The following is a 12,906-nucleotide window of genomic DNA, read 5'->3' as shown; positions in this document are numbered from 1 at the left end:
TATCATATTAGGCTATTTATTTAATAGGACATTGATATACAATCTATGAATTCATATTATACAATTAATTTAATAAACTGAAATTACTGAAATTAGTTTTTTCATCAGAATACCGATATTTTTCAACATCCAAGGTGTGTCACCTGAAACCCTCAAGTGTGTCAGTGCTGACACGCGTGTCATAGGTTCACCATCAATGGTCTAGTGGATAGGAGGAGTGATATGATACAGATGTACAAGTTGGTAAGGAGTTGTTATAGGATCAATACTAAAGAGGTTTTTCATAAATTAGTAGGAGATCAGAGGAGAACAAGAAGTGATCTTTGAAGGCTGTAGATACAAGGGATATAAGGAGGGTGTGAACAAGGTAGTGAGAAACAGGTTTTTTTTTGGTGCAGAGTTGTGAATCATTGGAATGGCTTGCCTGAGAGTGTGGTGTCTATGTCTACAGAGAATTCGAATGTCTAAGGCAAAATATGATGAGCTGTGGGTGCAACAAAAGGACTTCCTAGATGAGTATTTGACTCTATGGCTCTTAGAATAATACTAATAATTAGTAATATATTAACTCTAATCAAGTTATCTTTTGATTATTTAACACACACACACACACACACACAGAGAGAGAGAGAGAAGCTAGCAAAATTATGTCATCAATCACATCCCACCATTATAGAATTTATGAGATTATGAGAATTCTGAAGATTCAGCATTTGAAATGTTTGATATTTCAAGGGATATGTTTCACTGAATCTTGCAGCCTCCTGTATCATTAAAGTATAAGTTAAATAACATTAAATTTAAAACAGAACATAACAATTTCTGTATTTATGTAGAGCTTAGGGTTATTATATTTTCAGACTTACTCTAGATCAGTGGTTCTTAACCTGGGGTGTGTGCACCCCTGGGGGTGCGAGAAAGCATTTCCAGGGGTGCGAGAGAAGTTTCTAAATTTTCGATGGAAACTATCACCTGACCGCCTGTGAGAAACTAGCGAACATTATGTCGACTTTTGGGACCCCCACTCCTACCCTCTCTACCTTTGCATCAGCGCATTGCACTTACCAGCACATGCAGTACAATAAGAAACTGGTTGATATATGCATGTGTTCGCATACTCTGAGTACGAATGTACGAAGGTGGTTTGACGCAGAAACAAATACTACTTTTCTTTAATTTAATAAACAACAACAACAACAACAACATAGCCATTAAAAATTGAGATATTGTTTTGTATGTATATATGTATATGTAAATGTATGTGTTTATTTTTCAATAAATAAATTATCTTGCAATAGATGTAATTTCCTAAATAAAGAAATAGAAACACATTTTTCAAGGGGGGGGGTGCAAGAACTTATAGCGAGAATTTTTAGATTCAAGGAGGTGCGGATCACTAAAAAGGTTAAGACCCACTGCTCTAAATATAAGAAATGGGAATAATTTTGCTATGATCTTGTATGTCATTCAAGAGATGAGGGAGAAAGGCAAAGTGCACTGTTTTATCTCTTTTATTGTTGTAACTAATGGTTAAAAATGTCACAATGATAACTGAGTTCATTTGTTAGATGTCTAGAACAAACAGCCTTGAAGTGAGGAGAGAGATAGTTCAATTCTTGTCTTGGTCATTAACCTACTTCTATTCTGGTAGCAAGTCATATCTAAATGGACTCTCTGTTTCACTCTAACAAGGATTTTTGGATTTCAATAATCAATTTACTTATTAACAAAAATTTAATTCTGCAACTTTTCTCAGGATATGATATTAAGAATCTTATCAGAACCTTGTTGAAGCCTTTATTGCAATAATATACTGTGCAACTTATTAATTTCTTACTCAATTATAATTCTCCTGAATGATAGTTTCATACTCTGAATGGGAATGGGAACATTATTTTACAGGGAATAAAACTGGCCTAAACTGATACTCACACTTTCTCCAACAATAACTCTTCTTGAACATAAGGATGCATTATTTGTACATAAATTTTCATGCATACACCAACTACAAGCCCATGTGCTTGTAACACAAGCCTTGCATCTGTAAGAAATAAAAAAGAGGTATTACAGTACTAGAAAAACAAGTATGCATTATGTGTTACAGTGATTCAAACTCAAAAATGAACAAAATTCATAAATTTAAAAAATACTGACCAGAACTGTTATTTATAATTCAATTCACACCATAAGATTGCATTAAGTATTACACAAATCCTTTGAAAAGCAAGTCAGTAAACAAAATAATGCAAAACTACAGATAAACTAATGAGAATTCACAGAGATATATTATAATTAAGGACATGTTTTGAGAATATTTGGAGAAAGAGTAACGCTAATAATAATAGTAAATAACTGTTGGATTTCTCTACAGAATATCAATTAGTTGTTACAAACAATATTCTAATATAAAGATATGCATACATTCGCATAGAGAGAAAACACAAGAAATATCATATTGGCTATGTTATTGTTAATAAGGATATCTTTACACTGAAATAGAAGAACACATCATCATCATTATTATTATTAATCAGAATCTCAATGGGGTCACAAGACTCATCATGAGAGGCCCATCTTAGGAAACACAAAGTCAGTCATACCATTCTTTAAACTCATTCACCTGTACTTTCACTACCCTCTCAGGCAATGCATTCCATGGTCCAACTACTCTCTCTTTGCAAAAAAAGCCACTTCTCACCCACTTACTCAGCACTTCCTTTTGCAATTTCCAGGGAGGGGCTACTTGTTTTTGTTCCTTCCCCTTGTTTTAGCAACCAGTGTTAATCCTGTAAATATCTCTCAACAGCTTAACTGTCCCAATCATATTACTTCCTTCATCTTCTATACACCAAACTTTGCATGCATACTTCAGTCTAACCTCATAACCTACACTATAGAGTCCTGATATCATTTTTGTTATCTGCCTTTCTATCCTCTCCAAGGATCTCTTCAAATCTCAGCAACCAGATATCAGCACAATAATTCAAGTATGGCCTGATAAGGACTTTATACAATGGAATCACCACCTTTTTATCTCTGTTCATAAATGCCCTCAACTGCAGAAATCCTCTGGATTCCTTTACCACTTATGAAATATGTCTCTAAACTTCAAATTTCTAATGACCATCGCTACAAAGATCCCTTATCTCCTCCACTTCTTCATATATATATATAGTTCCACCAAGTTACAAGAGTATTTCAAACTTCAAGACCATATATTTAGTTGCATTAAACTGATATCCTTATCATATGATTTGAAACAGAAAATAATTGCCATATAGTGTTTAGCAAGGTTAAAGATAAAAATCAGATCGAAGATAAAAATACATATGAAAATTTTAAAAATAATCAAGGTTGAGGACCTGGAAGAAGTAAACTGTAGAAATAAACAAAAATATATTATTAAAACTATTAAATATTATTAATATGAATATACTATTAAAACCTTAATCCATCATGCCCATGCTCTGTGTTACTACATCACAAGTTACAATACATTAACACATTAATGCTGAGCATTCATATTGTTCAGTATGTCCCCACGGAATTGGAAGCAACAACAAATTGTTTCATGGTTCCAACTTGAATATCTAGCAAACACACAACTGATCATTAAATGTGCTGTTCAGAGAAAAACCAAAGCTATGTAGGAGGGAAAATATTTTTTGTTTTCAGGATATAATAACTGATACCCAAGGTAAATTCTATATTTGGTTGGTAGGTTTAAATTTTTAAAGATGTGGATAATTATATTTCAATTTGCATTAATTATATATCTCATGCAGTAAAACTGTGTAGTGAATAATTCCTCCCTCCAAACACACACTATCACCACTTTGTTTTACTATACAGTAAAACAAAGTAAAAGTTTTACTGCAGCAGGAAATACAATAAAATACCTTCTAAACTTATTTCAAAATAATGAATAAGAGAAATTTTTTCAAATCACTTTCAATTATCTCACATCTATTCCTTCTATTCTTTAACCCACCAGAAAGAAAAGACTTCAGTTTTCAGAGTTTATTTCCAAGAAATTCAACTATTTTGTTTTTGCAAATCACTTGAAGTAAAAAAGGTGAAATAAATTTTTCATAAAGCATTGTGAAGCTTTATGAAAAATTTGCATTTCTAAACTTAGTGATGTATCAGGCTTTGAGGCTAAAAAATATGAGGAATGTAATATTACAAAATTGTGAATTTTCTTCTATAAATGATATATATCTGATTATTTTATAAAAGAAACAATAACTGTAGTTTTCCTATATAATGCTTTATTTATATCAGATAACTGTTGGGATATAAGCATAGAAACTATCCATTATGTAAATAGTAATATTCAGCACCAGTATATAAAATAACTAGAAGTTCAAAAAAAATGACTGATAATTCAGATACATATGTAATAATTCTCAAAACATATATTAAAGATGCCAAGAAATTATATTCTTGGTTTAATCCTTTACCCAAGTGTAAGCAAACAAAGTTTGCACCTGAAGTATTTTCAGGACTGGGGCAACTCGTACATAGAGGCTAATGAAGACAGAAAAAATGACTGATAATTCAGATACATATGTAATAATTCTCAAAACATATATTAAAGATGCCAAGAAATTATATTCTTGGTTTAATCCTTTACCCAAGTGTAAGAAAACAAAATTTGCACCTGAAGTATTTTCAGGATTGGGGTAACTCGTACATAGAGGCTAATGACTTCACATCACTTGCCTTAGTATCCCATAATGCAAAGCAGATATTCTTATAGACATGTATAATGCTATGCATTATGGGAAGGGTCACTACAAGACTGGTTTCAACCTTTATTGAGGTCTCATCAGTGAGAGTCAGACCCAGAAGTGATACCTGGGTAGTGACCCTTCCCATAATGCAGAGCATTATACATGTCTGTAAGGATATGTGCTTTGTATATACTTATATACTGATGCTTTTGTATGTGCTTATATACTGATGATGTGTAAAATTGTCCTGCCAGATACAGAGGAAGGAATATCTTACATGGTCAAGTGAGCTCCCACTAGATGTGCCATAGATGCAAAACAGAGCCTAGCATGTTAAATCAACTTAATGTATCATAATTCTTGATGTAGAAAGAGTTATTACAATATATAAAATCAACTTTCTTAACTATTGGTAGCTTCAGTAAAATCCTTATCAACAAAGCATTCAATGGTCAAAGGCTTCCTAAGCAGAAGAAAAAATTACTTGCATTAAAAATTACATCATCATCATCATCAAATTCCTGCCATGTACCCTCAAGGGGTGTACAGGATATGACAGTACTACATGAAAAAATTACATCATTACTAACTTCCTATCTACAATTTTCCTCCAAATCAGTCTGTTACTTGTCAAGACTCCAACATTATCAGATCTTATATTTCAATCGCCTAAGGCACACTTTGTACCGTATCAATCCACCTATATCTTGGTCTTCCTCTGATTCGTTTTCCTGCCAACCTGGCAGAGAACACTTGTTTCGCTAATCTTTCCTCTCCCATTCTATTTAAGTGACCATACCACCGGAGATTAGCTCTGCTAATGCATTCCTGGATGCTGACAATGTCAAGTTCTTTCCTAATATCTTCGTTTTTAATATGATATTGCCATTGATGCATCTGTTCACGCTTCTAATCTTTCTCAGGACTCTCATATCTGTGGTCTCTAGTCTTTGGTCAAGTGTTTTACTTCTGACCCAGCTCTCAGATCCATAAGTTAAAACTGGTTTGAACACTGTCTTGTATACAGCTAATTTAGTGTTCCGACTAATTTCTCTCTTATTCCATATGAATTTATTCAATTGACTTCCCACCATACTAGCTTTGCTGATTCTGTTGTCTATTTCTATATTTAATTTACCATCTTCAGTAAAAATTGTGCCTAAGTAGCTGAAATGTTTTACTTGTTCCACAGGTTCTCCATTCATAACACAGTTGACATTTTCAATGATTCTGCCTATTTTCATTGTCTTTGTCTTTTTATTGCTGACCTTCATACCATATCTATTACAACAGCTATTCAATTTAGTCAGAGAATCTTGCAGACTTGTAGCGGATTTATTTAGAAGTATAACATCATCTGCATAAAGCAAAGAGCTGACATTAACATCTCCAATTCTGATATCAGGTTTAATACCACATTCCTTCATAATGTGATCCATATAGATAATGAATAACAGAGGGGATAATTTACATCCTTGTCTCACACCAGATTTAACATTAAACCATCTTCCTGTACTTCCTTCAATTCTAACTGCTGACTTACAACTCAAATAAAGACTAAGTATTGCTTGATATAATGCCCCATTGACACCATATAACTGCAGCGTATTGAATAGCTTCTCTCTTGGCACCTTGTCATATGCCTTTTCCAAATCGACAAAACTTAAATACAGATCTTTGTTATATTCCCATGCTTTCTCGACTATTTGTCGTAAAGTGAAGATCTGATCCTGAATCCAGCTTGTTCTTCACCAAGCGTTTCTTCCACAATTCTTCTCAACCATTTCTCAAGTATACTTGCATAAATCTTACCAGGAACACTCAGTAGCGAAATACCTCTGTAATTCTCACATTCAGTTTTATTTCCCTTTTTATATATGGGTACTATGAGGGCTCTACTCCAATCATCGGGAATTCGTCCCTCTGTCCAGGCTTTCTGAACTATGCAGTGCAGCTACTGTAAGACTTTTATACCACCATACTTCAGCATTTCTGGTCGAATATCATCTACTCCTGCTGCCTTTCCACATTTCAAGCCTTTGATGGCTTTTTCTACTTCAAGTATGGGTATGTATTCCTGACTGCATGCCTGGTCAGTATTTTTTATCACTATGCTGTCATCACTGCTTGTTTCATTTAGCAGTTTTTCAAAGTAATTACTCCATACTTCAAGGATATCTTTTTCTCCTGTTTTCATGTCACCTTTATCATCTCTAACTCCTTTTACAGCACTCTTTCCTCCATTCCTAAGCTTCTTCAACAACCTCCAGAATATTTTGCCACCTTCTTGATATTTATTTTCTATATTCTTGCCAAAGTCCTCCCATGACTTTTGTTTAGCTAGTTTTACACACTGTTTAGCTTTCTTACATTTGTCTCTGTATTCTGTAAGAGTAAAAGCTGACTTATTTGCCAGGAACTTTTGATATGCTTTCTTCTTTTCCTTCACTGCCTCTTTAACTTCTTGTGTCCACCAGGGAGTTCTGATTTTTTTATCCTTGCACACAACCTCACCACATGCCTCTCTGGCAGAATCAATCGATGTTTTCTTCAGAGTTTGCCACTGAATCTCCAAGGTTTGATTCCTGTTCTCAAACTCTTTTATTTTATTTTCAATAATCTTTCTGTATTTTAGTCTACAGTTCACATCTGAGAGCTGCTCAACTTTTATTTGCTTTAAAACTTTCTTACATGTTATTCTTTTCAATATGAAATTCAATTTTATCCTGCTCAAGACTAAATGGTGATCACTTCCAATTTCAAATCCTCTGTACACTCTGGTGTCCTGCACCAGGAAGAAAACATCACTATCAACAATAACATAGTCAATGAGACTTTTCTTATTCCTAGCCTCTTCTCTCCATGTGAATTTGTGCACATTTTTATGTTGGAACATGGTGTTAGTAATAACCAGTCCATGTCCTGAGCAGAAATCCAACAGATATTTGCCATTATTATTAGCTTTGCTCTTTTCTCCAAATTTTACCAAAATATTTTTGTATGTCTCACAATCATTTCCTACTCTGCTATTTAGATCCCCAACAAGGACCAACTTTTCCTTTTTCATTGTGTCAGTTGCTTTTTCTAAAGCATCAAAAAATTCCTCCACTTCTACCTTAGTAGAACCTTCTGTGGGACCATAGGCACAAATAAGTCTCATTGTCCAGTTCCCCATTCTCATATTTGCCCACATTACTCTACTTGAGACTGACTGCCATTCAAGAAGATTAGCCTCGTATTTTGTGTTGAATACTATGGCTACTCCTTCTTTTCCTTGATTGTCATTGCCTGAATATAACATTTTGTATTTATTGCTCAGAAAGATCTCACCAGTTTTGGTCTTTTTTGTTTCAGTCACCCCTATTATGTCGATCTGGTACTTATCTAATTCCTCAGCTAGCTCCATTTCTTTGCCATTCAGGCTTCTTATGTTGATAGTACCAATCTTTAACTCTGGTGATGCTGAGTTGGGGCTTGTTTTCAGATTTGTTCCAGTAGCTGACTTTTCGCTGTTCGCCCTGGTTCCCTGGCGAAAACAACGGGGGCCTTGTTTAACCGGGCGACGCCCCAGCCGGCATGAAATTTTGTCATGTTGTACCATCATTTTTTATTTTGGTTTAACCAATAAGAATACAATTTGGTCGGCTAAATCCCAAATTGCCAGCCCATCCTCGTTCATTCAGTATCAAAGTAGATACCCAACAGGGTGCACCACGAGAAGGTGAGGATTGGGCATTAGGTCAGAAGCCCTGTTCGGTTCTCCGCATTCCTTTAAAGGTTATGTGGAGGTCTCCTCTCCGTTATACAGCTTTGACCCTTAAGCACCCCTTAAAAATTACATGCCAAAGGAATATCAGAATATACTACAAGAATTCTCAAGCAACTCAACATTCAACAAGGTAAAAAACTTTCTACATCTATCTCTCATCCTGAGGTTTTTATTTAATAAGGTCAAAGCACCTTTTGGTAATTTGTTTTGGTAAAATACTTATAAGCTCTGTATTACTTAACCTTGGTATTTCTAAGCCTGGCTCCCACTGATGAGACCTCAATAAAGGTCGAAACCGGGTTGGGTTGTGGCCCCTTGCCTTTAATGCATAGCATCATACATTTCCTCAAGGGACTTTGCATTAAGGGTAAATATTAAGAATAGTGATCAGAGCTTATTCCATTTTTACCACAAGTTGCCTAGACTTGCACTATCTTGTGGGTCAGTTAGACTCACACTACGTGCAGGCGCAAACTTGACTTATTTGTCTGTTTGCTTACTTGGGAAATGGAGTAAAACCAGATTTAAAATAGCTTGGTATCTTTAACATATATTATTCCCAAGGTAAAAAACTTTCTACACACACACACACACACACACACACATATATATATATATATATATTAGTTTTAACACGTTTCCGAATTTTTACACTTTCGTTGAATTTTATTGCTACCGAGCGAACTCACACAATCTAATTAATAACAATAGTTTTCAGTTAGATACTGTGTTTGCTGGTGCAACATATGGTTTTGCTTGAGTCTATATATACAGCATAGTTTCTGTATGAGGGAACATGCGATTTATTAATTAGTGTCGTTTTTATCCCGGTTGTCTCTAATTGCACTATTTGTTGAGAAATATATTACACAGACTGCTTATACCTTATTCACTGACATAATAAAAGTACTTGTTTTCCTTGCCTCTGTAATATAGTGGCTATTGGGGAGTGCTTGTTGTTTACCGCGGGAGCAAGTTACTATCGCCCCGCTCTAAACGTGTTTCAGCTGTTTTCATTTGCGAGGTATATGCGAAACTTTTTAATTTCTTTTTTCGAAAAGCAAAATCAGGGGTGAGAGTTATATGCAAGTAAGTAAGGTATTTCAATTATGGATAAGCACATTGGTACCTTCTTTAATAGGAAAAATAGCTCGGATGATAGTGATAATACAAATCGGGTTTGTAATGACAGTTTGTGTGTAGTTTCTGAAGAGAAAGAGGTCTGCAACGAATCCACAGAAACACAGAATTCCCATCAGTTGCAATGCGATAATATTAATACGCTTAACGAAAGGAAAGATTTGCTGACTTGCTGGACACCTGACCAGTGGATCGCATTCAAAGGTAAATATAATTCGTTATTTTGTAGGAACATTTTTCTGTTTTGTGACTTTTCTCCCTTTACGGTAATTATGCCTACATTATTGTGTTATTATTCAACAACTGTTTACAGTTTTGAATGTATATATAAAGTCAATATCAACAGTCACCTGATTACAAATGCGTGATGAAAGGGATGGGGAGGTTTGGAGCTTTCCCCAGATAGCATTCAAAAGGTAAATACAATTGGTTATTATTATTATTATTATTATTATTATTTGACACCTCCAAGGAGTCCAAAGACTCATCGGGGGAGAGTGTGCCAACAGCATCGAACGATTGGCCCCCTTCCAACTACTAACCGCGCTCAAACTTACTTAACTGAGCCATTAGTAGCAGAGGCTCTACCAATCGACCAACCTTTGCCGGCAAATTTTGTATAGGGCCCTGAAACTTATTAGTTTAGAATTTAACCACTGAGAAAGGGTTTGTGTCCACCTCAAAACTCTGAAACAGAATTTGGAAACATTTTCCGAATAACTTTTTATAAGAAATTTCTGTGGTTTCATTTCACGATCCATTTCGGGCTTGCAGTCATGAATTGAGCTTTCAAGTGACAGTGGGCTTAACATGCAATTCCGTGATTGTGGTTTGGCTCGATTCTGGATCTCACCTTCAGTGAAAAGTGAATTTCCTGAATTATCTGAAGAAGTCGAAAATCATCATGCAGTTTTCTACAACCTATCTTTGAGAGAAAGGATTTTCATCACTCCTTCAAATAAAAAACAAAATACAGAAATCGTCTTTGTGTGTGCCGATCTTCGACTGAAGTTGACCAATATTGAGCCAGATATCCAGCAACTCTGCAAGGCCGAGAAGCTCATCCATCTCATTAAAAGTAAACAGTAACATAATTATATCATATTATTTATTTGTTTAATAAAAATTAAAATTGTTTTAATTTTTATCCACAAAATTTAATTTTTTATCTATATATCCGGCCTGGTTGGCCAACTCTCCAGCCAAAAGGCTGTGGGTTCGAATCCCGCCGTGGGCATGGATGTTTGTGATTGTCTGTGAAAATACTAGTGGTAGTGGTCAGCAGTAGATAGCGATAGTGTAGATGAGGATTCTAGTTGTGGTTGGTGAAGACGGAGAGTTGTAGAGTAGGTGCCCTTCCTCGATGTGTCTTTTGACTACCTGGAGGTGTTATGTAATAATAATATCCACAAGCTTTATATGTTCATTGTGCATCACATAGTCTGAATTTGGCACTTGGAAATGCTGTATCTGTGACAAATAAGAAATTGAATTGGCATAATTGAAAAGGCACACCATTTCTTCAATACTCCTAAAAGACAGGACATCCTTGTTGTTTATAATACAGGGTGTTTCAAACAGAATGTCTGATTTGAAAATTGTATATTCAAAAATTGTAATTGTAATTGCACAATGAGCATTTGTAATTGTGATGAATGAAACTTTAGGCCTTATTTCATACTTGGTAATTTATTTTGTAAATGTACCACATATTCATTATTAAATATAATTATTTGAAATCAGGTCATTCTTTTTGAAACACCCCGTATTATAATATTAATATCTTTTAAGATTTATAATATCTTTATTTAGCTTGCAAAAAATATTTGCATACACCTTACCATTGTCTAAAATAATGCAAAAATCTTATTGACCTCTTAATTGCCCTAAATTTTGTTGATGATGTTGTAGCTCAATTAAATACTGTTCGTGAAACACCAGATTCTTCATTTAAAGATATTTACGATGAAGCATGTATAAAAGCCAATAATTTTAATATTGACATTAAAAAGCCAAGGACTTCATCAAAACAAACATTAAGGTCCAATGTTCCAACCGATTCTGTAGAAGAGTATTTCAGGAGAACTATTTCATTCCATTTATTGACCAAATATTGACTCAACTTCATGAACGCTTCACTCCTTCACTCGGCACTGCAACATTTTGAAATATATTTTTTTCTACCAAATGGAAAAGATGCTCCAACAGCAAGTGCAATGGAAGATTTTCATCAGTTGTGTGAATTTTATGCCAGTGATTTGCCTTATACAAATCCAGCAATTTTGAATGCCGAATTCAAGTTGTGGTATAAGAAATTTGAAAAACTGTTAGCTCCATGCAAAAATGCCGTTGATGTAGTTTCAAAGTGACAAAATGATATATCCTAACATCTATAACTTATTAAAAATATTTGCAATGCTTCCAGTAACAAAATGCATCAGTGAAAGGTCATTTTCTAACTTACGCCTTTTAAAAACCTATTTAAGATCTACCATGACACGATTGAATGACTGGCTTTGCTATACACACACACACACACACAGAGATTAATGTAACCATGAATTAATAATTCAAGAGCTTTGTAAAAAGAAAAGAAAACTGGATTTTATTCTTTAAATAAATTTTTATAATCACCTAATGAATTTTATTTACTGAATGAAATTTAATGAATTTTAGTTGAACGGATAAAAATCTTTTTAATGCAAATTCATTGCATTAAATATATTTTTATCTGTTCAACTCCCCCCCCCCCAAGATTAAATCCTGGGTGTGCCACTGGGTGGCAACATGGTCATATTCATTACAGTCAAATTTCAGATGATATTACCTGGTCAAGCACTCTCAAACCCCTAGTATTTTCTATTACATGCTGTCTCAGATAGTTATCACTTAGTAACTGAATAAAATCCAGTTCCTTCCTCACATGTGTCCTCTCCTCCTTCCAGTCAATGTTACCATAGTTGAAATCCCCCATAATAATTACCCTCCTTCCACTCATTTCATCAATTTGTTTATGCATACTATCTCCACCATCTATTCCATCACCTGGTCTATAGCAGCACCCAACTATATATTTTGTTCTGCTAGTCTCAATCTCACACCAAATAGCCTCAAATGAGCTCTTTTCATTATCCTGCGATACAACTTCTATTCTCCTTGGCTGCAATTCATCAGCTATCATCAATAACACTCCCCCCCCCATTTTATTCTCTCTGTCCCTCCTAAACACACTATAACCTATATATTCTATCCTGCTAACTA

General features: G+C 34.6%; 1 protein-coding gene across 1 annotated transcript in view; it reads right to left on the bottom strand.

The window, feature by feature from the left end:
• The window catches only part of LOC150108311 (plexin-B-like), a 331,489-nt gene that overhangs the window by 234,907 nt on the left and 83,676 nt on the right, over positions 1–12,906 (bottom strand). Inside the window, exon 8 of the mRNA XM_090390442.1 lies at positions 1,933–2,041. Within this exon, the coding sequence (XP_090246568.1) occupies positions 1,933–2,041 (109 nt within the window). The remainder of the gene's footprint in view (positions 1–1,932; positions 2,042–12,906) is intronic.

This window comes from Typopeltis vanoorti, chromosome 3 (assembly GCF_054136105.1).
Source record: "Typopeltis vanoorti isolate ZY-2024b chromosome 3, IOZ_Tvanoo_1.0, whole genome shotgun sequence".
In the NCBI taxonomy this organism is placed as follows: domain Eukaryota; kingdom Metazoa; phylum Arthropoda; class Arachnida; order Uropygi; family Thelyphonidae; genus Typopeltis; species Typopeltis vanoorti.
Note: the sequence above shows the minus strand (reverse complement) of the source record. Positions and strands in the feature narration are given on the sequence as shown.